At 41.8% G+C, this 23557-nt stretch overlaps 1 protein-coding gene across 2 annotated transcripts in view; it reads left to right on the top strand.

The window, feature by feature from the left end:
* Positions 1-23557, top strand: part of GLDC (glycine decarboxylase) — a 1044727-nt gene that overhangs the window by 988625 nt on the left and 32545 nt on the right. For both annotated transcript variants that reach the window (XM_044061077.1, XM_044061078.1), the window contains 2 exons: positions 4047-4219; positions 18952-19032. In XM_044061077.1, coding sequence (XP_043917012.1) covers positions 4047-4219; positions 18952-19032 — 254 coding nt within the window. The remainder of the gene's footprint in view (positions 1-4046; positions 4220-18951; positions 19033-23557) is intronic.

Raw genomic sequence — 23557 nt, 5'->3', positions numbered from 1 at the left:
TCAGAGGAACACCTGTGGCATTGGTGAGGTCACGAGCTAACCGGTTCCAAGCCTCTGCCTTGTACTCCATCCCTTGGAACTGGCCCTGTAGGAGTCTTGACTCGTGACGGTGGACAAGGAGCCAAACCATGTATTTGGACTCCTCGATGCCCCAACGTTGCGCTTGGAAGCGGGAACCCTCTCCTGCACCTGCCATTCTGACTGCAAATGTGAGCTACAATCAGTTATGACGAGTATTCCCACCTATGGGGCTTAAATATGCCGCATTTCCCACACTTTTTTGTGATTGGCCATTTTGTAAAATTCTCGGCTGACTGCAGACCTACTTAGTAATGGTTAAACTACCATTCGTAAGTATATGAATGTTAATAGTGGCTTCTTCCCCTATGTTGTCATGGCTTAGTGGTTCTGTACTTTGATTATGATGCACAGGGACCCGGGTTCGAACCTTGTCATTCTTTTATTTTAATACTGTCTAGACAGGCTAGGGGGTATGGCTGCATTTAAGCAACTTAGCTCTACTTTGCTCCACGGTGCCCTGGTTGGCGCGGCGCGCATGTTCGCGCAAACACATTGCGCTGGATAAAGCACTTTTAAACTTTGGGCAAGTCTACTGTGCTGGGTAAAGCGCTATTAAGCTATGGGCAACTCTGTTTAGCTGGGTAAAGCGCTATTAAACTATGAGCAACTCTGTTTAGCTGGGTAAAGCGATGTTAGACTATGGGCACCTCTGTTTAGCTGGGTAAAGCGCTATTAAACTATGGGCACCTGTGTTTAGCTGTGTAAAGCGTTGCTTAACAGCAGGCTATTATATATCTGGGTCCTTTAAAAATATTTAGTTTGTTCACTGATACATTGGCCATGTCACTGCTTTTAATAAAATTTTAATCATATATGTCTGGTATTATTTCAAATACTGATTTAAAACATAAATAAGAAGGGGAGTGGTGGGACTCGAACTGTGAATGCCTTCTCTTTGTGCATACGCTCTACCATTACGCTATTGCAATTTGGTGTGATTTGCATAAACATTCTTTTTTATGCTCTTCCATGTCAGAATTGCTAACTCTTGCTAAGCAATGGGCACTCCCGCGCACACACGCGCAAATACGGGCAGCTGTATCATGGATTTAAAAAATATATGTAATTATTTACTTTATATAAGTGTGATGGGGGGTTACAGTGTCAGGGAGTGTGGTGTTGGATGCAAGTACATTTGAGCGAACTCGCTCTTGTGTGTTGACATTAAGCTTTTTAAAACCTTGCAGGGGCATGCACATTTAGACTGCTCGGCAGTCGGACACACCCCCTGCTTTCCTACTCAGTCCGTGTAAGAGTTACAGTTGAGTCAGCGTGCCCTCATGAATATTCATGGCACGCTGATGTCAAACCGTTCAACTGCAGCCTCCGAGTAAGACTTATTAAGTGTTACATGGAGGATTAGTGAATCCGGGGGATCATCTGTGTAATGGTTTGTTTTCTCTTTTATAAGTGAATGAGTAATGCCACTATGTGGTGTTAAAAAGATGTTTAAAAATTATCATCCAGAAATGTTATCTCTTAGAAAGCATTTTATCAATATTTTATCCCTCTGAGGATCCCTAGGAATGTTAATAGAAAGCTAACATACAAGAAAGATCATGTAAATGTAGTATGCATTATTAGCCTTGTAAGTATAATTTCAACATTAATGTCACAGAAACCATAAAACCTTGATACATTCTAACAGTCATACACCCCAGTAGAACTTGGTTTCACAGTGTAATATGTACATTTGTAAGGCCACAGAAAATTATTGCTTAGTGCCCTTTAACAGTGGTAGGCCATATTAAACTTGGCTTCACAAGTTAATGTAAACATTTGTAAAACTTTTTTTTGTTTCTTTAAGAAAAGTTATATAAATTTCACATGACATTTACTAAATATAATACCAATTTTATCGGGTAATATAGCACATAAAATATTCATACATTCACTTATGGCACAAAATAACAGTAAACCACTTAAAAATTCTGTAACTTTTGAATCACGTGTCCATGGTGCCATTACTAAGCATACCACTGCAGAGCACTTCTGATTGCTCCACATTCAAACATCCCTATAAATCTGGTGAACTACACAGGGTCAATTAAAGAAAAATAAATTAAAATATTGCCCAAGTTTTTCATTGTGATGCCATCATGAATGTCTGACTTCAGATTAAGAGCCAGCACTCAGTATAGTGATTGGATATCTGCTGTACCTAAAACTTAACCCCCCCCAACACACTGAAATGTGTGCTGTAAAAGTCACAAAAACATATTCTGTAACATTTTAAAAACTGACAGTCCCATATTCTTTGAAGCTTTGGCTTGCAGTGTATTCAGATAATCATAGACAGCACTTAAATTGACTACCTAATTAATGTTTCTTTTATACAGAACTTCCCTAACTTACAGTAACCTTGATCTCGGGACTGCAGTGACCGCACTGTTCACCACAAGGCCAAAAGTCTCACATAATATGCAACTTCAAGAGAGTGTCAAGTAGTTTGACCTCTTATGTTACTGCATAAACATCATTCATCCATTTCAGTTTAGCAGCATTATCTAACATAATCAAAAATCTCATGATGTGCAGTTTCAAACAAGCTTCACATCCCAGGTTCATAATGAAAAAACATTTTTATTAGTCACACCATCCTCACAGCAGTAACATCAATGTTCAAAATCCCTTCAAGTGGCTATTCCATGTCTTTCCTTCCTTCACATTCCAGCCAAAAAACAGGCCACAACCAGCTCGCCTTCTCCTTGTTCAGACTCTGTCTCCCAGTTCTTTCCCATTTCACCAATTTCACAACAGGTATTACATTTCCCAGAGGTGGCTCAGTGATGCAGCGATTAACGTTGTTGCCTCACAGCAAGAGGTTCTCTGGTTTGATTCTCAGCTGGGGTGCCTTCTGTGCAGAGTCTGCATGTCCTCCCTGTGTTTGCATGGGTTTCCTCCTGGTGCACCAGTGTCCCCCCACATTCCAAAGTCATGCATCATGTGGATTGAACACTCTAAAATGGCCCTAGGTGTGTGTGTCTGTGTGAGTCTGTGGTACATCCTCCAAGGAGGGTTAGGTGCCAGGCTAGCAACCCGAGCCTGTAAAACCGTAATTGCTACAGAAATGTGTGCCTCATTGCCCGATGTCCTATGTGGCATGAAAATGAAACTGAGAGAGCCAGATTACATTTTCCAGGATCTGAAGCCATGCTTCATGCTCACATAGTCCAAAGTAGGCAACAGCACTTGTAAACCAGACCTGTGTCCAAACTGTTGAGGGGTGCAATCAGGAGAAGCCAGTGGGGTGGAACAATAGTACCGGCATTTGTTTATACAGCTACAAGAATACTGGGTCTTCATACATCATCTTGCCACAAGGGCGACACCTAGCAGGCAATTTAAGTGTTACCCACTGGAGTTTGACCCAGTGCAGTTATGATGCTTAGCACCAGTAAAACAAAGGAGAATACAGCATGCAGAGACGCACTTACCCTTGGGAGACAACAATTAGAGGCGTAGAGTAGCCACCATAGGGAAGGGAGGACTCCCACTGGACAGAGGGTAGACTTAACCCCCCCCCCCCAGGACCAACAAGCTGGCCTGCTCCATACCATCCCACTCTTGCCAGGGGAATGGAAGGAATGATTGCTTTTCCCATGTGGGAAAGAATGAGCCACAGAGTTCAATTAGATGTTCGTAATGGAACAACTGTGCAAGGTCGGGGGGTGAAAACAAATATGTTTTCCACATGGCTAATTAGTCCTTTTAAATGTAATGCATCATCCTTTTATGAAACAGTATTGGGATTGCAGTGTCAAGTTTAATATAACTGCTGAAAGCACACCTGTGACTATATACTGTGTACCACTTGCATATTTCACTGCCTCTGTGTTGTATTTAATAATGAAAGATTTTGTGACATTTTAGCATCATTCATATTGTTAGTTTCATCTGGACATCTATGCCATTGTTTGAATATTTGTGTAATTGCTGTTATTCACATTTTGTGCTTTTGGTAGGATTCCATGCTCCGACGATGTCCTGGCCTGTGCCTGGCACGCTGATGATTGAACCAACTGAGTCTGAGGACAAGGCCGAACTGGACAGGTTCTGTGATGCTCTTATCAACATCAGACAGGAAATATTAGACATAGAGGAAGGCAGGATGGATTCCAGAATAAATCCACTAAAGGTGAGCTTTTATGCAGATCAGAGTGTACATTCATTTTTCTGAACAGGATATGTATCTGTGTGTTACATGCAGAATGCATCAACTGTGCAACATTGGTCTGTATGCCATTCTTGCTGCTGTCTGTGCAGTTTGCTGTTTCTCCCACTAGTATAGCCATCTGAAAATAAATTGACAGAGTTATTGAGAACCATTAAGAGTCAGCCCTCCTTTTCTCCCCAGGACAAGCACACTTGTCTGCCATCATGCTGCTGCAGCTTCCAGTTGTAAACAAAGAAACTCACTTTAGATGGTTGCGGTGGTGTTGAAACCTAGTGTGTTCCTTCATACCTTCCCTTCAGGAAGTGACTGTTATATAGCAGTGGGTGTCTATATGCTTCCAAAAGACCTCTCCCTTACATGGCTTAGCACTGAGATAGGAGGTGTGGTATCTGAACCATTGCACAGAGTCACTCTGGAGCTTGGAAGGGTTGATTCATGCCCGCCTGTGCCAAAGAATTCTGGTGCTGTGCACACAGCCTTTCTGTGGTTTGTCCTTCTGCTGAAATATTCTGAAAAGCTTGTACAACATCTGATGTTTTGAAAGCAATGTGCCATTCCTGCTACGTATAATGTCCAAACTCCGAGTCAGATAACACACTGTAGCTTCTTTTTTGTGTGGGAATTTCAGACTTTTTACTTGAGTGTTGTGATTAAAAGATGATCTTTCACAGTATTCCTTTATCATTTATCTTTTGTGTTAGTCCCATATATCATTAACTAATAATGGCAACAAATTAAAACAAAATACTGTATTTTAATTTATTCTCACAGCTGTCTCAGCAGGCAGGATACAGTCTTCTTTTGATCATTCCCGCTATCAGTTGACACTTTGTTTCTTTAAGTATGCCTCTCCTTTAAGATCATGTTTCATGACAATGCCTCTGGGAGAGAGAGGCTGCATCTGCAATTTTTTCACAGTGCCTCAGTAGTAGTTAGTGGTAGGGTTGGGGCTAGCTGTTGGTTAATTTTTGTAACTTTATAGGAAATGTTTTCCCCATCCCCTGGGTCTTGCCAAGTGGTTCCCTTTGCTTCTCACCATTCATTCACATCTTGGTATGGGAGCCAGATGCTTTCCAACCTGGCCAAGAGTCCTGTGGCATGCTCTTTCCCCTGGCTGGACGGCCTAATCAGCCCATTTGTTCCCCAGAGAAGTGGGGGTCATGAAGTAGGGAGTAGGTCGGTTTTAGTGGACCAAACAGATTCCCATCCTATCCATTGAAGCACCTGAACTCTGTGGCAGCTGTCATTAACTCCACTAAGTAAATCTTTCTGCAGGAAGCATGCATGCATCCATCCACACATGCCTTTCCTGGTTAGTTCAGTGCAATTCAGGTCAGCATGACCTCAGCAGGTTCAATGTCCACACGTAAAACATCCATGGCTCTGTCATGCAGGAGGAGGAGTAATGCCACTGCCCTTCCCCCAGCAGCAGCTACTCATGTCTATCAGGCACAGCTTGTCCCCTTCATCAGCTGTGCAGCTAGTTGAACATGGGATGTTTGGGTCATAGTCAGGAATTTGTCTCTCTCAGTCATAGGGGTGACGAGGAAAAGTTTACTTTTGGTGCTAAATTACTATCTAGATGATGAAGACTTAGGAGCCTGTATTTCAGTCTATTTAGTCAAATGTATCCAAATAAGCAAGGCTGACATCCAGATTATTACTTTATTTCTCATTTTGTTTGGTCTAGACTTAGACTTTCGATTAAAATGTTGCAGTAATTGCAAAGATTTAATGATATCATCCTAGTTTATTCATAGGAAAACCTTCAGGGATTGGGGGGGGGGGTAGATAGCAGTACTCTACTTTCTTATGAAAAATGAAGATGAACACACCTTGAAGGAAATTCCCATTCTGCAAAGAACTCCCAATTAAATATTATCTTCATATGCAACAGGAATTAAGGTTCATTCAATTCCAATTTTGCATCTTAATCAGCATCTGTGAAGCAAAAAAAGGGTTTGCAGCATTACAAGCAATAGGCAAATCAACATGTTCTACAGGGTACTGGAACTTCTAGGCAAAAGTGTCATCAGGAGACCATCTCGCTTCCTATGAACTACAGTTCAATTTGGATTGTCAAACATGTCATCAGTAAGGTTTGCTGTCATATGCCGGCTGTGCTTCATGTATTTACTGTAAATAATTGAATAAGATATTTTAGAAATATATGTATTGTATGAAATTGTAGGATTTTTGACTGAGTTAGACGCCCTATTGATTGCAGAGCCATTTTTTTATATTTCTATTATCAGTCTAGTCCTTTCTGTGTACAGTTTTGCATTTCTAGTTGCATTTGATGCAGCCTACTTGTTGTAGTGAAGTATTCTGCATGCTTTTACTGACGTACGTTCATGTAAAATGCCCATTTGCTTTATTGCTGATTTCACATTTGCATATATATGCATTCATTTTATGTAGCTGGATATGTTCTTACCACCTGGCCTCTATTGTAAATGTTTGACACCCAGCTGGAATTTACCAGTTAAGTGGCAAAGACATATAAATAAACTCAGCAGCAGACACTTGGGAAAAGTGACAGAGCACAAAGATTCCTGCATTTATACTATGTACCCTTGGTGGCCTTCAGTGGTAATTCAGGAAGTGGTGACCCCCCCCTCCCACCCCGCATACCAAATCCTTTACTATAGCTTAGTTCTTGCCAGTGTTGCTAGATTTCACTGACAAGTATACATGGAAAAATGAGGCCTGAAAAAAAAACAGACATTTTATTTTTTTTATGATGAGTGCCTCACACAAGTGTATACATTACCATGCTAGACATTTGTCTCTTTTCAGTGCTGGGGATTGGCTTTGCATTCTGGATTTTCAGGATGTTTAGCTGTGTATTCTCATTCATCCTCTGAACTGACACTTCCTCAGGTTCAGCATGGATTAAGATATATTTTAGTTTTGATCCGAGCTATCACAAGGTCAGTCAGTGCCCCTGGCAACATCCCCATCTGGCACCCCTTCCAACTATGTTGAAAACCAAACGAAAGGTGTCTCATCTTACAAAGGGCATGACTGGTACTGTGTAATTGTCAGTTCCTTGAGACCATTCAGGAATGCTTACATTCTACTGACCCCACCCCCTTAGAACAAGTACTGTCTGTAATTTAAAAAAAACATGCTCACAATTGTGGTTGCTTAAATGATTGCATGCACTACTACCAGGGACTAACTGGCACTTATTTGACACTGCTTATCATACCCACCACCAGCTTCCATTTGGAGTAGCCATCCCCTTTCCTCCACCCTTGCTACGGTTCTGGGTTCTCTGCATTGTCTTTTGGGTTGCCATCAGCATCACATGTCATTATAAGGTGCCCACTAGTAGTGGGTAGCTGTCTTGTGTAAGTAGAGAATTTAGGTTTTATGATAATTGAAAGACTGGCTGTTTGCAGGCCCCATTCCAGGAAATCTATTTGTCCAGTCTATGGAAGACTGTGTTTCACTGTTGATGGACTTCTATAAATCTTGAGATTTTGTCCCAGTTAGGAGGATTCTGTTGATTTCCTCTAAAGCTGTGTTTAAGATATTTTCAGTCTGTTTCTGGAATTGTTTTCAGGTCATTCAAGCCCTAGAAAGCTACACGGTCAGAGTTCTGCATCTCGTAGTGATGGCCACTGAAGCCATTCTATTGGGTCACTTTTACTTGTGATGGGCTTGGTCATCTCAGAGCAAGTGTTCTGTCCATTTCCAGTCACTGTTCTCCCCTTGGTTAGGGATATTATTGTGGTGGTTGTCACCAGAAGACTATTCATTAGATGCTTTCCTCCAGCTCCCCCTAACTCAATCATTGTTTAAGTGACCTCCCTGATTTCGTGAGTGACTCTCCTGTGATATTTAAAGGCTTATAGATATTGATTTCCAGGAAAGAGAACTCACTACAGAAATCTTTTTAGAGCTTGTTGGAACTTGCCTTGCACTCACGTCTTTCATTCCCTGTATGAACACGGGATGTTCTGATCTGGGCTTTCAACCATATAGCAATGTGATATAACAAAAAGGGTAGCAGTCCATTGTCTTGTGCATGGAAGCCATGCAGCTGTGGACTTAGGTCTCTTAAAAAAGCATCTTTATTGTCATCCTGCATATCCCATCCATTATGATTTTTAGAGTTCCTATTAGATGACCGAAGACTCATTCTGTCGAATGCATCTTGGTCGAACTTAAAACAACAAAAAGGCAAAATAGCGAAGTGGCTTTTAAGGAAATTCTTTCCAGGGAAAAAATTTGCTTGGCCGCTTCTGATGTTCATTGTGTTTCACTGTTGCAGTCATTACACTTGGGTTATCCTGCTGGCAGGCTACCCACAGTCGGCCCGAATTCCAAAGTCTTGGTCCGGCGTCGGTTGCTGTCGCCTCTTCCCTGACATCAGTGCGCCAGGGGTATAAAAGATGCAGCTGACGCCATTTTCTTCAGTCTTTCTTGCCGCGTGGTGCCTGAAGCAAAAGCAGTTTGCAAGTGCCAGTCGGCCAACTCCTGAGATTTTCTAAATTGAATATCAGATCCAAAGTATTCTATAATGCTAAGTACCCCATTGGGTAAACTTTTTTCTTGCTCCAGTCCAATGTCAGAAAAAGTTAACAGTTGTATTTCATGTGGGAAGCAAATACCTCATAAGGATTTTCACTCTTACTGTGTTCCTTGCCTAGGCCCTGACCACGATGTTGCTAGTTGTCAGTTTTGTGCTAGATTTAACCAACGCACTATTAAGCGTTGGTACGAGTTTGCTTTTCATTACTTTGGCTGAAGGTTTAACTACATAATGCCGTCAGAACAGCCGACGACCGGAGTTCATAAAAAGCGCAAGGAAAAAGAAAAGGACAGGCATCCGAGGTCCAAAACCGACGATGAAGCCTCTTCTAGGCCAGTCGCTGGTTCTCAGTGAGGCACTTTCGCAGCCCCTGACACCCGCTACCTCAGAGCCACAGGCCGCCTCTGACTCCCACATGGAGACAGCTAGGCCTCTGGATACTCAAGGTATTGGGCCTTCGGAAACTAATCCCTCAGATGGGTCAGGAGCCGCTGAGCAGGCATCGGCTTCTGAGGATGTTTTCAGACCTACACAACTTTATATCAAGCCAACTTCAGCATCAAAGACAAAGACTAAAACAGTTTTAAAGACAAGAAAACAAGTACAGCACTCAATAGGACAGACTTCCATGCCTAAGAAACAGATGCTCAAAATGGCTGAAGACCTACTTTGATCAGGGGTCCCCATCCACCTCCTGATAAGAGGCCTAGGCAAGACACTGAATATGATTCCTCTGATCAGGTTTCCATTTCCTCTGACTCCTCTTCAGAACAGTGATACTCTATTCCTCCCTGTGAGGATTCTGATGTTGAAGAATCTATTCCTTCAGCTTCTCCTCCTGAGGATTACTCATTTGGGGAAACCTTGCTTACCACGAGGGAGCATTTCCACTGGGAGAGCCAAGATTATTCAGATTCTAAGAAAAGGCTCAGAGACTTTCTTTTACTACCTCAGCACAGACCTCTTGCTATTCCTCGTGTTCTAGACATTGTATATGATGTATTTTCAGAGTCCAGCCTATCTCCTGACTCTTTACCTCCTGCACCTGTTAAGCCAGACAGATACTACAGGGTTCCAGATTCTCATACATTTCTATATAAAAACCCTGCTGCTGACCCAGAATCTATTTCACAGGGTCCCAAAGGGGTCAAGGCTGCTACTGCAAAAAAACCTGTCCCCTCAGACAGAGATTCTAGGGCACTGGACAGATGGGGGAAAAAAGTTTACACTTCTGCTACCTTGGCTGTAAGGGCTTTAAATTGTCAGTTTCATATGCTTAAATATCAGCAATATTTAATGTCTCTGTTAAAACAGAAAATGTTGACAAATTCTGAATGTGCTGAGAACAAGGAATTGCAGGATTTATTGCATGCAGCTGAACAAGTGGGAAAACATACTTTGCAATGTGGTTATGATTCACTGGAGGCCTCTAGCAGGGCCACTGTAACAGGCTCGGTCATTAGAAGGCATGCTTGGTTAAAAGAACAGACTCTACCTGATCATGTTAAAGCAAAATTATTAGATGCTCCATTACAGCATGATACTTTGTTTGGTGTTAAGGCAGAAGAGGTGTTGAAGAAAATGGAGGATAAATCTAAGTCTATGCAGACAGTGAAGGATTTCTTACAGGTGCAGCCAACCAGATTTAGCAGGAACTGGCCTTCTAAGAATTGGTCCTTTCCCGTGTCAGACAGGCCACTAAGAGGCAGATACAGATGCCCTAGAGGCAGACAACAGCCCCAGGGCTCATACAGGCCCAAACAGTGGGGTGCTTCTACCTCCAAAAGCGGAGAAGACAAATCACAGCCATATAGGAAACAGTCCTAATGACTTCCCTCTGCCAATGCCAAGCATTTATCTTTTGGCAGCACCCTTAAGGGGAAAGCTAACACTTTTTTCACAAAATTGGCACAGGACAAATGGGTCTTAAATATAGTCTCTCAGGGCTACAGGTTCCACTTTCACACCCTTCCAAAGGCAAAAGGTATGCCAGACCTGCCACACAATCAATGGGCAGAGGCACAAAATCAAGTTTCATCTCTCATGGACATGAGGGCTATTCAGCCAGTGCCACAACAAGAGCAGGGACGAGGATTTTACTCAAGACTTTTCTTAGTACCAAGAAAGGACAAAGCATGGAGACCAATTCTGGACCTGTCTATTCTAAATACTTTTCTGGACGTTCCGAAATTCAAAATGTTGACTCTGCAGCAGCTTCTGTCCATGCTGGACAAAAAGGCTTGGCTTGTAACTTTGGACCTCAAAGAGGCATACCTGCATGTCCCAATCAGACAATCTTGTAGAAGATACCTCAGATTCATAGCTGGCTCAATGCACTACCAATTCTCTGCACTGCCCTTTGGCTTATCTACTGCGCCCAGGGTCTTCACAAAATGCCTGGCACCAGTAACTGCATTTTCCGGACAGAGGAATTCAAATATATCCTTACTTGGACGACTGCCTTATTCAAGCAGAGGCCAAAGACATTCTACTAAAGCATCTGGCGTTTGTAAAAAGATTACTAATTTGCCTAGGGTACACAGTAAACGAAAAGAAATCAAAACTAGTACCCTCTCAAGAGATAATATTCCTGGGTGCAAGCTTAAATACAACTGCCCAGATGGCTTATCTCACTCCAGACAAACAAAGGCAACTGACTTCTTACTTCGAAAGCATGGCAACAAAGACCCAATTATCTGCAAGAAAAATTCTGCAGGCTCTGGGCTACATGGCCTCCTGCATTCTGCTAATTCCATATGCAAGACTGCATATGAGGAAACTACAATGGTACCTAAAAAGTGTTTGGACTCAACATTGCCACAGCCTGGAATCATTAATTTCACTCATTCCCTGCCTGCAACAGGAGTTTCAGTGGTGGGCACAGGCCTGTCACCGCAACAAGGGACAGCCATTCACTTTACCCACAGCCAGGCAAACCCTAACAACAGATGCATCAGATTATGCCTGGGGGGCCCACATGGCAGGAAAATGTATTCAGGGCACATGGCCCCCAAGCCAAAGGCATCTACACATCAATCAAAAAGAGATGCTAGCTGTACAAAATGCCCTGACAGCCTTCAAGGACCTACTTCATCCAGGACAGCTGTTGATAGATGGACAACACCACAGTCATGTGGTACATAAACAAGCAGGGGGGGGCACACATTCCTACCCCCTCTGCAGACAAGCCATGATTTTGTGGAACACAGCATTGACTTACCAAGTACACCTGCAAGCACAATTCCTGCCAGGAAAAACAAATGCTCTGGCAGACAAACTAAGCAGAAACCTCATGGACCCTCATGAGTGGAAACTAGATCCAAAAACTTCAGCATGATAACAAGGAAATGGGGACGCCCAGACATAGATCTTTTTGCCTCCCCTCACAACTGCCAACTTCAGAGATTCTGCACAAGGACTTATCACAAACAAGCATGGAAAGTGGATGCTCTGTCATTCAGCTGGAACAACCTTACAGTATATGCCATTCCTCCACTGCCTCTCCTCCCCAAGGTACTCCTAAAGGTCAGACAAGAGAAGCCACAAATGATACTGATTGCCCCAGATTGGCCACGCCAACACTGGTACCCAATCCTAAGGAGCTTGTCCCAAGGCCCAGCCTGGACATTGCCTCAAATTCCTCATTTACTGACCCAACAAAACAATCAGATCCTGCACAGCCAACTCAGAACTCTAAATCTAGCTGCATGGCGGATACTGTAACCATTCAGAATACACCTTCTCTCTAAAGCGGTTATGGATGTTATTTTGGAGGCCAGGAGGCCCAGCACCAGAAAATCTTATGCAGAAAAATGGAAGAGATTCTGTGCTTGGAACCAGGCACAAGGAATTGACACACTTGTTCCAAATATTCCTCAGATTTTACAATATCTAACAGAGATGCTGGACAAAGGCCTATCCTTCTCATCAATTAAGATCCGTGCCTCTACCATTTCAGCTCATTGCAATACAGACCCACCTATGTTTTCATATCCATTGCTTAGGCAGTTCCTCAGGAGGGCCAAAAACATAAGACCTCCAAAGAGAGTACCAATACCTGCATGGGACCTCAATTTTGTCTTGGAAAAACTCACACTGCCTCCTTTTGAGCCAGCCAATACAGCTGAGATAAAATTCTTATCATGGAAAACAGCTCTGCTCCTAGCAATAACTTCAGCAAGAAAAGTGTCAGAGTTACAGGGATTAATGGCTGTGGAACCTTTTATTATCTTCCATCCGGACAGAGTTTCTCTAAGTACAAACCCAACATTTATGCCTAAGGTAGTGTCCAGTGTGGCTCTTAACCAAACCATTCATTTGCCTACTTTTTACCCAAACCCGCAGAATAAAGGGGAGAGACTTCTGCATTCTATGGACATACACAGACAGCTATGCTTCTACTTGGACAAAACTAAAGCTTTCAGAAAGACTGAGCAACTTTTAGTGGCATATGCTGCAGGATCACAAGAAAAGGCTATCTCAAAGCAGACTATTTCAAAATGGATAGGACACTGCATTTGTTTCTGCTATTCACAGCATGGTAAATCAGTGCCTAAGGGCATTAGACCACATTCTACCAGGGCAGCAGCCACCTCAGCAGCCTTCCTCAGAGGAGTACCAACCAAGGATATTTTGGAGGCTGCAACTTGGGACTTCAGTGCACACTTTTACTAAGCACTACCACTTGCCTCTTTACTCTAAATCCAGAGCAGGCTTTGCCATTGCAGTCTTGCAGGGCCTTATAGCCACTCCTAATTCTATTTAGACCCAGCCGCCCGACCTCAGCTTTGGGATTCAACCTAAGTGTAATGACTGCATCAGTGAAACATGATGAACATAGTACAGTTGTGTACCTACCATAAATGTAGATGTTTGAGTGTATTCACTGTTGCAGTCCAGGTTACCCACCCACCATCCCCCTTTCTTTGCTGGGACTTATCTGTACTTCTCTATCCTATACAGCCTATGCGGTGTATTTGCTTGTAGATGAAGGTATTGTTTATTTTAGTGCATACTTTTATAAGAAATGTTTTTTAGCTTACCCTTTTGGGGGCACCTGACATCTGGGGCAAGAAAAACTGAAGAAAATGGTGTAGGCTGCATCTTTTATACTCCTGGTGCACTGACGTCAGGGAAGAGGCGACAGCAACTGACGCCGAACTAAGACTTTGGAATTCGGGCCGACTGCGGGTAGCCTGCCAGCAGGATAACCCAAGTGCAATGACTGCAACAGTGAATGCACTCGAACATCTACATTATGGTAGGTACACAACTGTACTTTACTTTGCCGTTTTCAGCACTGTAGTGCGATCTCGGAGTTGGTATATTTAAGTAGGGGGGGGTGGAGGGTGAAGCCCCCACTTTATGTATCTTTCAATGTTTTTTCTTTTTTCTTTTTTTTTTTTTTTTTTTGGAACAGCGATTTTTTTTTTTCCCTTGGAAAAAAATCGCTGTACTGAGCTTTCGCTTACATGGGGTCGATTATTAATTGTTCATTTTTTTAAGCGTTCAATATAATATAGACCTGAATTTTACTGGCGACTCATGAACACAGCATGTTGGCTTTGCAGTTCAGAACTAGGAAGAGTTGTACATGTTGTTGCTAGTTGTGATGTACTCAGAGCTGAGGCTGTGTACACTGAATGGGTCAACAGTGTGACATGACATTGTGTAGGAGATTGTGAAAATGCTACAAGATGTAGGCAGCTGAGAAGCACTGAAAACGTAAACCACAAAAAATCACTGAAAATTAAGAAGTTATAATCACATGATATTATTCATTATCAACATTTAAAACTGAAGTTATTAAAAAAAAAAAAAACAGCTACAGAAGTCAGACAAAAGGACAACATTGCATTAACTGTAATCATTGAAATAGCTATATTTATTCATTGTAGTGTCCTGTGTGTTTTGAGAAACTTAGTCATAAAACGCCAGGATATTTATTCTGACACTAGAACAATATGAGATAAAGACACCCAGACAGTTCCAATAGTAGTAGGAGCAATAGGGCTAAGATAAGATTTTGCAATCATGCTTAAATATGTTACTGATAATATCACAGTATAAACTGCAGAAGGATGCAATTCTGAGTACACTGTAGGTGCTGAGAAGAGCATTCTTGGCAAGCATTATAGACTAAAACAATAGTAAACTTATGAACTTTTATAGTACCCTGACTCAGGAATGTGATCACTTGCTGCCATGGTATAACAAACCCAAAACATTTGGGGAAATAAAAGTAGAAACTTTGGGATGAAATCTATGGCATCTTCTGTATTTGGGTTTTTCCAGACATAGACCTTTTTTATAGCCAGAGCAAATCCAAAGCACTGTGCACGTATCTCTCTTCAGCTAGACGGTGCAGTGTTGTCAAAAAATCGCTTGTTTTTCTTGGTGAAGGGAAGTACGGTCATTTATATAGTTTCTGTTGGACCCTTTCTTCAGGGAATTCTGGCCTCAATAGATATGGTTTTCTGAGTTGTAGTAATTGATGACTTATTCCCAATTCACTTAAAGGCTAAGTATATGTAAATATATCTGCCTGTCTGTTAACGGGAGAGGTATCTCGTCTTTTGCTTCTGAATCCTTGCTGTATTAGCATATTTGACATGGATTTCCTGCTTCTTGGAGCTCACAAGTACTCATCCAGTTATGCAACAGAATGGAAGAAGGTCATTGTGTGGGCATTTGCCAAGAGGGTAAGTCCATTTTCTTCTGCCATCACTCAGATTCTGCACTACTTGCCAGTTTTTTCAGATGATGGCTTGATGGAAGGTAAAACTGTTAGTCCCATTTAGTAAAAACGTAAGACATTTTGAATCTTAAACCCTTTTCAAGATCATGTAAAATGGATGTTTTTTTCTTTTCTGGAGTCTTGCTCTGACTTTTCATACTTGTGGCATCATCTCAGACTATACCTTAGAGTTTTGAACTGCAAATGCTTTTGGCTTAGAAAACCATCCTTGTGATCTGTAAATATAGGGTTCATGTTCACACTAACCCCAAGATTCTGCCAAAAGAATCTTATGGGCTTCCTTTTTTGAATAGCCCTATCTTTAATTTTCCAGCTAAATGTAACTGGTGAAAGGGTCCTACGAATACCTTGAATGTTAGAAGAGTTTCTTGATGTTACCTATCCCAAACAGCTGCTTAGTTCATTGGACATAACAGTATCCTTAACCTAATGAAGTTAAGGAAGGGGATATTGCCAGAGTACATTGCACTGCTATCCCATTTTATTCTTCTGTTATTAGAGATGTGTTATTTCTTTACTGGATGTATTGAAACCATAGTCCACTTGATACATTTCTGCAACAGATATCATGGATGTCATTAAAACATTTATGAAGCAGTTTCTTGGTGTTCTAACACAAACATTATAGCTTAATCACAGATTCTAAGGCTAGAATTGGCTTTGGTAGTGTCATGCTTCAGTAAGTTCTTGGCTGATCACATTTTCCTTTTATCATCCTGCCATTTGAAGTGCATTTATAGATGTGAGAAATTGTTGGTCGAAATAGCCCATATAAGATGGATTGTTGTTTAGGTACCTACCATTAACTCTAGATCTTCTAGGGATTCTCAGCCAATGCCCTCACCCAAGTGAGGACAGATTCTGATGAAGTCCACATTACTGGGACAAAAATGCTAAATTGTATTAAACTGTGTGTTTTGGTGCAATACCATGGTCTTATTCCTTGGATTTACAAGTGAGGACATTGTAATATGTTTCTTCTGCCGCATCTGTTTCTACAAGTAGTCTTTCCTTGTCTTTGGAGAAAACGCTCAATCACAAATTAAGTGACAGCTTGCAGTGAAGAAGCCCTAGTATGAGAGACCTTAAAAGATTCCTGGCTTAAGGGAGCAGCTGACTGAGATGCCCAAAAATCAGTAGATGCACGTGTAATGGCTTTTCCATTTGAGGTTACCCAGTAATTTGTTTAGGCTCACATGATTTGTCTGCAGGTGTTCCCCACAACAGAAGACACGTTGTTGTATTTTTTGCATATGTAAATGGACATTTGTTGCAGTATTGCTTATACCAAGTAAATAGTATAGTTGATCACTCTAAGTGAGCAGTTGTTTTTGTTGTTTGTCTTTCGGCTTTTCCCGGTTAGGGGTCGCCACAGCGGAACTCTAGTCCGCTAATGATTGGCAGTAGATTTTCACGAATGCCGAGGTGCCAGCGTGACGTCCAACCTTCAACTAAGACACGCCCATTTACGCATGTCTTTCGAATGCCCCATCCAACCACGGGGAGGACATACAGACTCCACACAGAAGGCACGCACCGCACTCCAGCCGAGAATCGAACGAGAGAACCTCTTGCTGTGAAGCAACAACGCTACCGCTGCACCATCACGGATTGCTCTAAGTGAGAGGTGTACCTGGCAATATAGCAAGACCATGATGACCTCTGCTAGGAAAAAGGGGTAGGAATTGTTTCTAAGGGGCAGAGTCAAAGAAACCATTTCTTCAGGGTCCTTTACCTCCAAAAGACAGCACTGTTGTTCCAGAGTGTTAACTGTAGTGCTTCGGACTTATGCCTGCTAACTTTGCTTGCAACAGGAACCTGTTCAGAGTAAGGCATTTACAAGAATGTAACTGTCCTGAATGCGTTTTTGAACAAAGCTTTTCTAGCAGGTACTGCATTTTGCCCTTTTTTCAGTCTGTGTGATTCTTTACTTTTATTTATCTTATTCATTTATTTATAGGTTCATAGGTAAGTTCTAGGCTAACTGCTCTTGAAGGCCATTTTTAGCCTAGTCAGTTTCTCTTTTTGTGCCCAAGTTAACCTATTCCCATTTGGTTAGAGGTTGTCCTTGCCTGTCCCATGGCTGACAATTGTATATTACCCAAAATGAGGAGAACTGTGATCATACCATAGATAATATGAGGGGACCCATGCATGGATGGATTGAAGCATTTAGGAGCTGCCTCTGTTCAACAGTAGTTTGGTTCATTACTCCTTTTCCCCTGTACTTTTTTTTCAAATGCCTTCAGGTAGAAAACTTAAGATGGGTGTTGTAGGCTGCTTTCTTTATACTACAAAGTGTAGTTCTTCACTAAGTTTTCTGAGAATTGTGTAAGTGACACACCTGGAATTCACTCAGTCTCTCTTGGTAAATGAAATGATGACATTTGGTGGGTCTGTATTACTTGATCGAATGATCACAATAGCGAACGCTGTCAAGAGTGAAAATGCAGCACACCGAAGTGCTTTTTGTGGGATCGCGGTACAGTGAAGAATGGAATATTTGCCTTTTCCTCACTGTAGTAAGATCTCAGAGTTGGTATATATATTTACCGGGGGGTGTGGAGGTGCAGCCCCCACAATAATGGTTTTGATGTGCTGCATTTTCGCTTTTACGAGTGTTCGCTATTGTGATCATTCAATCATGTAATATAGATGCACATTTGGTATCAGATGATAGCAGCTCAGAGCTGCACCTAACCAGTGTGAAGACTGCAGCTTCAAAGAATCCTTTGAATTAGCAATTTCAGTGAAACAGCCACAATGATGTTGACTTATTATAAATGCATGATTGCAGGTAAGTAACCTGATTGCTATGGTCCCTTTTATGACTGACATGTTTTCAGCTTATCTGCTCAGCAAAATCTTCTAGCTTTTGCAGGACTGACTTACCACTGCTAGTTTTCCACGTCATCATCCATTCCCATAAGGAACAGTGATATTCAGGTACGAAGTGGAAATTGACATGTTAGATGTACAACACAGTGAGTCTGATGCTGTTTGAGAGTTCCAGGAGTTATGCAACTTTATTGATTTTATCTTAGTATCCGCGGTGGTGGTGCTGCGGTAGCGTTGTCGCCTCACAGTAAGACGCTGTCCGGTTCGACTCTCAGCTAGAGCATCTTCTGCGTGGAGACATGCATGAATGGGCGTTCCTTCGTTGAAGGTTGTGCGTCAGGGCTGGCAACTCGGTACGTAAAAATCAACTGCCAATCATTAGTGGACCGGAGTTCCGCTGCGCGACCCCTAACCAGGAAAAGCTGAAAGACACAACAACAACATTGATTTTAACTTAACAGGTTTACAGCTCTGTCATTTAGTGTTGCAGAATGCTTATTCAATGAGAAAAATGTCTTTTCTGCACCATTGGTCATTTATTGTTTCTTTTATTAGATGGCTCCACATACTTTGGCTTGTATTTGTTCATCTAGCTGGGATCATCCATATTCCCGCGAAGTGGCTGCTTTTCCATTGGTAAATATGTTTTCCATATTCTCATAATTCTGTTAAAACTTCAAACTTTTGTTTAAATAATGCTTCTTGGTGATATGTCAAACTGTGTTTTCCTTTTAATTCTAATGTGCATCTTCTTGAGTTTTAATTTAGAAAGTAATGCTTTAATTTTATTTCACCTGTAAATTTACATGGGAGTGAATAAAGATACAAACTGGGGCCCAGAAGCATGAAATCTGCATGCTAGAGTGACATAAAAGCATATAGTAAAAATTCTTTTTTGCTGTGTTGTAGTTTACAGAGCATCTCGTTAGCATTCTTTATGCTATTTTGCCAGTAAATCTACCTGTTTTCCATCTGCACACCTGTAAGCATTCATGTGCTTACCTTAGTATTGTGAGGGTAAGGGTAAAATAAGATATATGGCTAGTCAGTGCTGAGAATGCTTTCCCTTTCAACCGCATTCCCTCACAAAGGACTGACTTATACTAACCTCCTTGCCTGTGTACCTAAGAGATGTCCAATAAAAACAGTTGTAGGTTAGTAAGTTTACGCATCATTAAGGAAGGACATGGAAAAGTAAAAACTGTAATGCACAAATTCACAAACAAAAAGCTACAAAGTTGTCTCACTGTGTCTGCAAGCACCCACTAGAATTTTGATTAAGACAAATGTGTATTCATAACTGTATGCTTTACTGTACTGTAAATGCTTGCAAGTGATTTCTCGATTATATTTTACTTCCTTGGATTAAAAAAAGAAGTGAAAGGATTCGGTACAGGTCATCATAATTCATGTCATTGGAATCAGTTAAGATGAAAACAGTAAAAAAATATTATGTAGAGAAGCTTCAGCCTCGATACCTACTTATTATAAACTACCTCCAAGGATGCAGTATAGTGGGGTAAAAGTGCCGAATATTTACAGGATGAGTGTTAATAAATTTAACAGTTCCCAAAGTGAATTGTGCTGTACAGCCTTCGTATGTGGCTGCCTCAGTGCGCACACAAAGTAAGCTGATGTAATGGCTGTGCTCTGTCCTCCACTATGTTGATAACACCATGCAAATGTGCATTTTAATGGTCCAAATGGAAGCCAGAAAGGCAAATTGTTGATTAGCACGTTTGAAAGCAATCTGAGAATAGATGGGTGAATGTCAGGATATTTATTTATTTTTTTTTATATTTTTAAATGAGGACAAACACTGATCTAGAAACACTTTTTTCAGACTCAGCCCTGGATCAGTCGCATTAACTGCCATAAATAACTTGGAGGAAGATTCAGTAAACCCAAGGCACAGAAAATAAATGTGCTGGAGATTAAGAATGATGAATTAATGTTATTCATTATGGGGAAATAAGTGATTATTATGACTGTGCCAACATGGTCTTGTTTCTGTTTCCTGCCCCATACATGAACAGGGTAATCTGTTAAGAATGCGACTCTAAATTAGTCAGAATTTACCTGTTACCAGACTACTAGTAATCGTTATCTTTTACAACTGATTGATTAATGTGTTACTAAGCATTGGGTCTTAAGTTTTTGTTTGCTTCCTGGCCATACTGCCTATGAAGCCAGTGGTCCTCAGATTACCCAGTTGGTCTCCGGAGCCACTCTTCGCTGCCTTATACCCCACAATTTTCCTGTGGGCCTTCTCTCCATATGAAGTTTCTTGTTGCTTTACAGTCTCAATATTGGTGAAACTTACAGAGGTTAGTGCAGTCTTGAGGAGAGCTGCCAGCCAGGCATACATGGAGGGTACTGTTTTCCCTTCAGACTCCCCCTTTTGGCAGATCTCGGTGCTTTGCCAAGTACTACCATTGGTGCTTACACTCTCCTGATGGGGCTGTCCATGTTTCAGGGATAAATAATAATTGTCCTCCGTCTCTTGGAAGGATCCAGTGGCATCTTAGGTGATGGAAGCCAACCTTACCTTTTTGTCCTTTGGATGGTAGGAGTTAGTGATTGGGGGGGAGGATTTTTTTTTGTTGCACATCTTCTTTGAGCAGGTGCTGACATTGCAATGATTGGGACACCTTTTCTGCCCACATGGAGGGTGTTCTGGCATCAACCAGTCATTCCCACACCTTTACCTGCACCTTGAGTACCCAGTCCACTAATTGGACCTGAGTTGTCTTGATCCCGTTAGTGGCTTCAGTACTGTGCACCACAGAGGCAGTTCATTGTCTTTGCTAGAATTCAAATTCCCTTGCAGCCTTTGTTTGACGGCTCATCTTATTCACTTTGTAATCATGCATGTGTGGAATTTGCCTCTATTCCCTTATTCCATGTACTGTCCAAACTTTCAGGCTTGATGAAAAGATTTAAAGTTGAGGCCAGACTCCTGTTTACAGCCCAGTACTCAGTATTAACCCCACATTAATGGAAATTCAAACAAATAAGAGTAATGATGCTGTTTGGCATGTCACAAAACATTAATCAAAAATAATAAAATATAGGGTTAAGTACTTTCATTCACCAAACATATAAACTCCATCAGAACAATAAAATAAAGTCCTCAAACCATTGATCTAAACAGTGCACCATTCAAATTCAAAACTTACATGCATCTCATTGAACAAGACTTCTCTATTTAAATATATAGACACTTCTATACTATGCCATATATTTACCAGCCTAAAACATATAATCAATAAATAATTGTATTGAAATTGTTGAAGAGAGCAGTAAAAGACTTTGAGGGATGCTGCTGTCACAATGAGTTAGTTATCAAACTTGTTCCTAAGACTTTCTAAAACATTGCTACCTGATTGCTTTAGTGTTGGCCATTTTATTTAGTTTTTTCTTGTTTGTTTTGATTTATCTACAGTGTGGTCCTGGTAAAATTTTCTGCAGTGATCTGAGCTACTAGAAATGTATAATGCAATTCAAAATAAAATTAATAAAATATCATGTAGCCTTTATAAGATGCATAGTAAAGTTTCCAGACTAAGTACTACTAAAATTAAAATGAACATTTTGTCTTGCCAAGCTGAACCCTTCCTCTATCTTTTATTGTATTCTCAAACCAAGTGCAAAAGAACAAACAAGCAAAACCAAAACGCGAGGTGCGAGTACTAATCCAAGACACACCGAAAGATTCCACAAAAATACTCTGAAGATCTTGAACGCCAATTTATTTTAAAATAAAATGCCTTTTCGCCGCTACAAACAAGAAGCAGCTTCCTCAGAACAACATCACTAAAAGGCGCCAAAAAGCATTTTAAATATGTACAGGAAGTTCTTTAAACGACATCATATCCTGTCTTGGTGCTCCTATTCAATGATTTTAAGAGTACACAGCCGTTGTCCCGTACACTTACTGAGCGAAAGAACAAATTGATACTAACAGGACTTTGATCTTGAAGAGGCCATTTCTGGGTACAGAACTGAAGCCAAGACTTTGTCATCATCCTCTTCTTCCACTATAGTAGGAAAAGACCTTCTTCGCTTCCAAGTACCTCGGAACCATCCAAGAAGGTTTTCTAAAGGACCTGTGGTGCCAAAGAGTTTTTCGGCACCGAAAGGTACATCTGACTTGGCACCTACAAAAGTATCAGAGCTGAAAACTTCCTCGGCATGCACAAAGATTTCGGTGCTGGAACAGTCAAAGCTGCCTTTACTCCAAGGACACAATATTCACCGACTATTGACCCCTTTAAGGACAGGCCACCTAGCCCTTTCCTCAAAATGAGACCCCCTAGGTCTCCCTCAGCTGCCTTGATTCGATCCACTAAGAGTCTGTCGGAGGCTGACATTATGAGACTGTTGGATCAGCTCTTGACGACGAGAGGATTGTCCTCAGTTCCAAGCCACTCCTGTGTCTGAACCAGCCTACCTACACTACCACCCGTTCCTCCTCCTCCGACACCTACTGAGTCATTGGAGTCCTCGGTGAGAGCTGGCTTGAGCTCCTCCAGGCTTTCGGCACCAGAGGCCTCCCTGGGTTGAGACTGTCTGGCCAGGTCCGGGGTGCAGGAGTCTGTTTCCGTAACTTCGGAACCGTCCATGTCCCTTGGTAACTCGACAATTGTATAATTGTCCCAGGCTTCTGATTCAAAGGTCACCTCCTCAGTGCAGTGTGTGACCCTGGTTCTGAAGAAGTCTGTTTCATTTCCGGGCTCCCATCTTCTCTATGGGGGGGGGCTTCCGGATCATGGAGAAGGATTTGTCTGTTGGGGACTCACAGTTCATACCATTCCTGTCGAGACTAGTTTCTACATTCGCTCAACCTGAGCTGCAATCCATCTCATCCCCAGCAGGACAGAGGGCACACAAGTCCCAGGATAGGCCCACTTTGATGGTTTCCTCTTCATTCACTTCCCCGGATCATTCTCCCCAAGTAAGTACCTGTGAAGAAGTGCAAGAGGAAGCACTTAGACTCCCCTGAGGAATCTTTCAGCAAAGATACCGATTTTGATGAAGGGGAAGTTTCCCCAGGTCACCTCCTGATGATGTTTCCTATGGGGACGTCCTAGAAATCCTGAAACAGAGGGGTGGTTGGTCTTCCATCCAGCCTTCCTTAGAAGAGTCTGTATACCTGGAG

The sequence above is a fragment of the Protopterus annectens genome, chromosome 2.part0 (assembly GCF_019279795.1).
Source record: "Protopterus annectens isolate FY-2018-M chromosome 2.part0, PAN1.0, whole genome shotgun sequence".
NCBI lineage: Eukaryota > Metazoa > Chordata > Ceratodontiformes > Protopteridae > Protopterus > Protopterus annectens.
The sequence above is the reverse complement of the archived record's forward strand: the minus strand, read 5'-3'. Positions and strand labels throughout refer to the sequence as shown.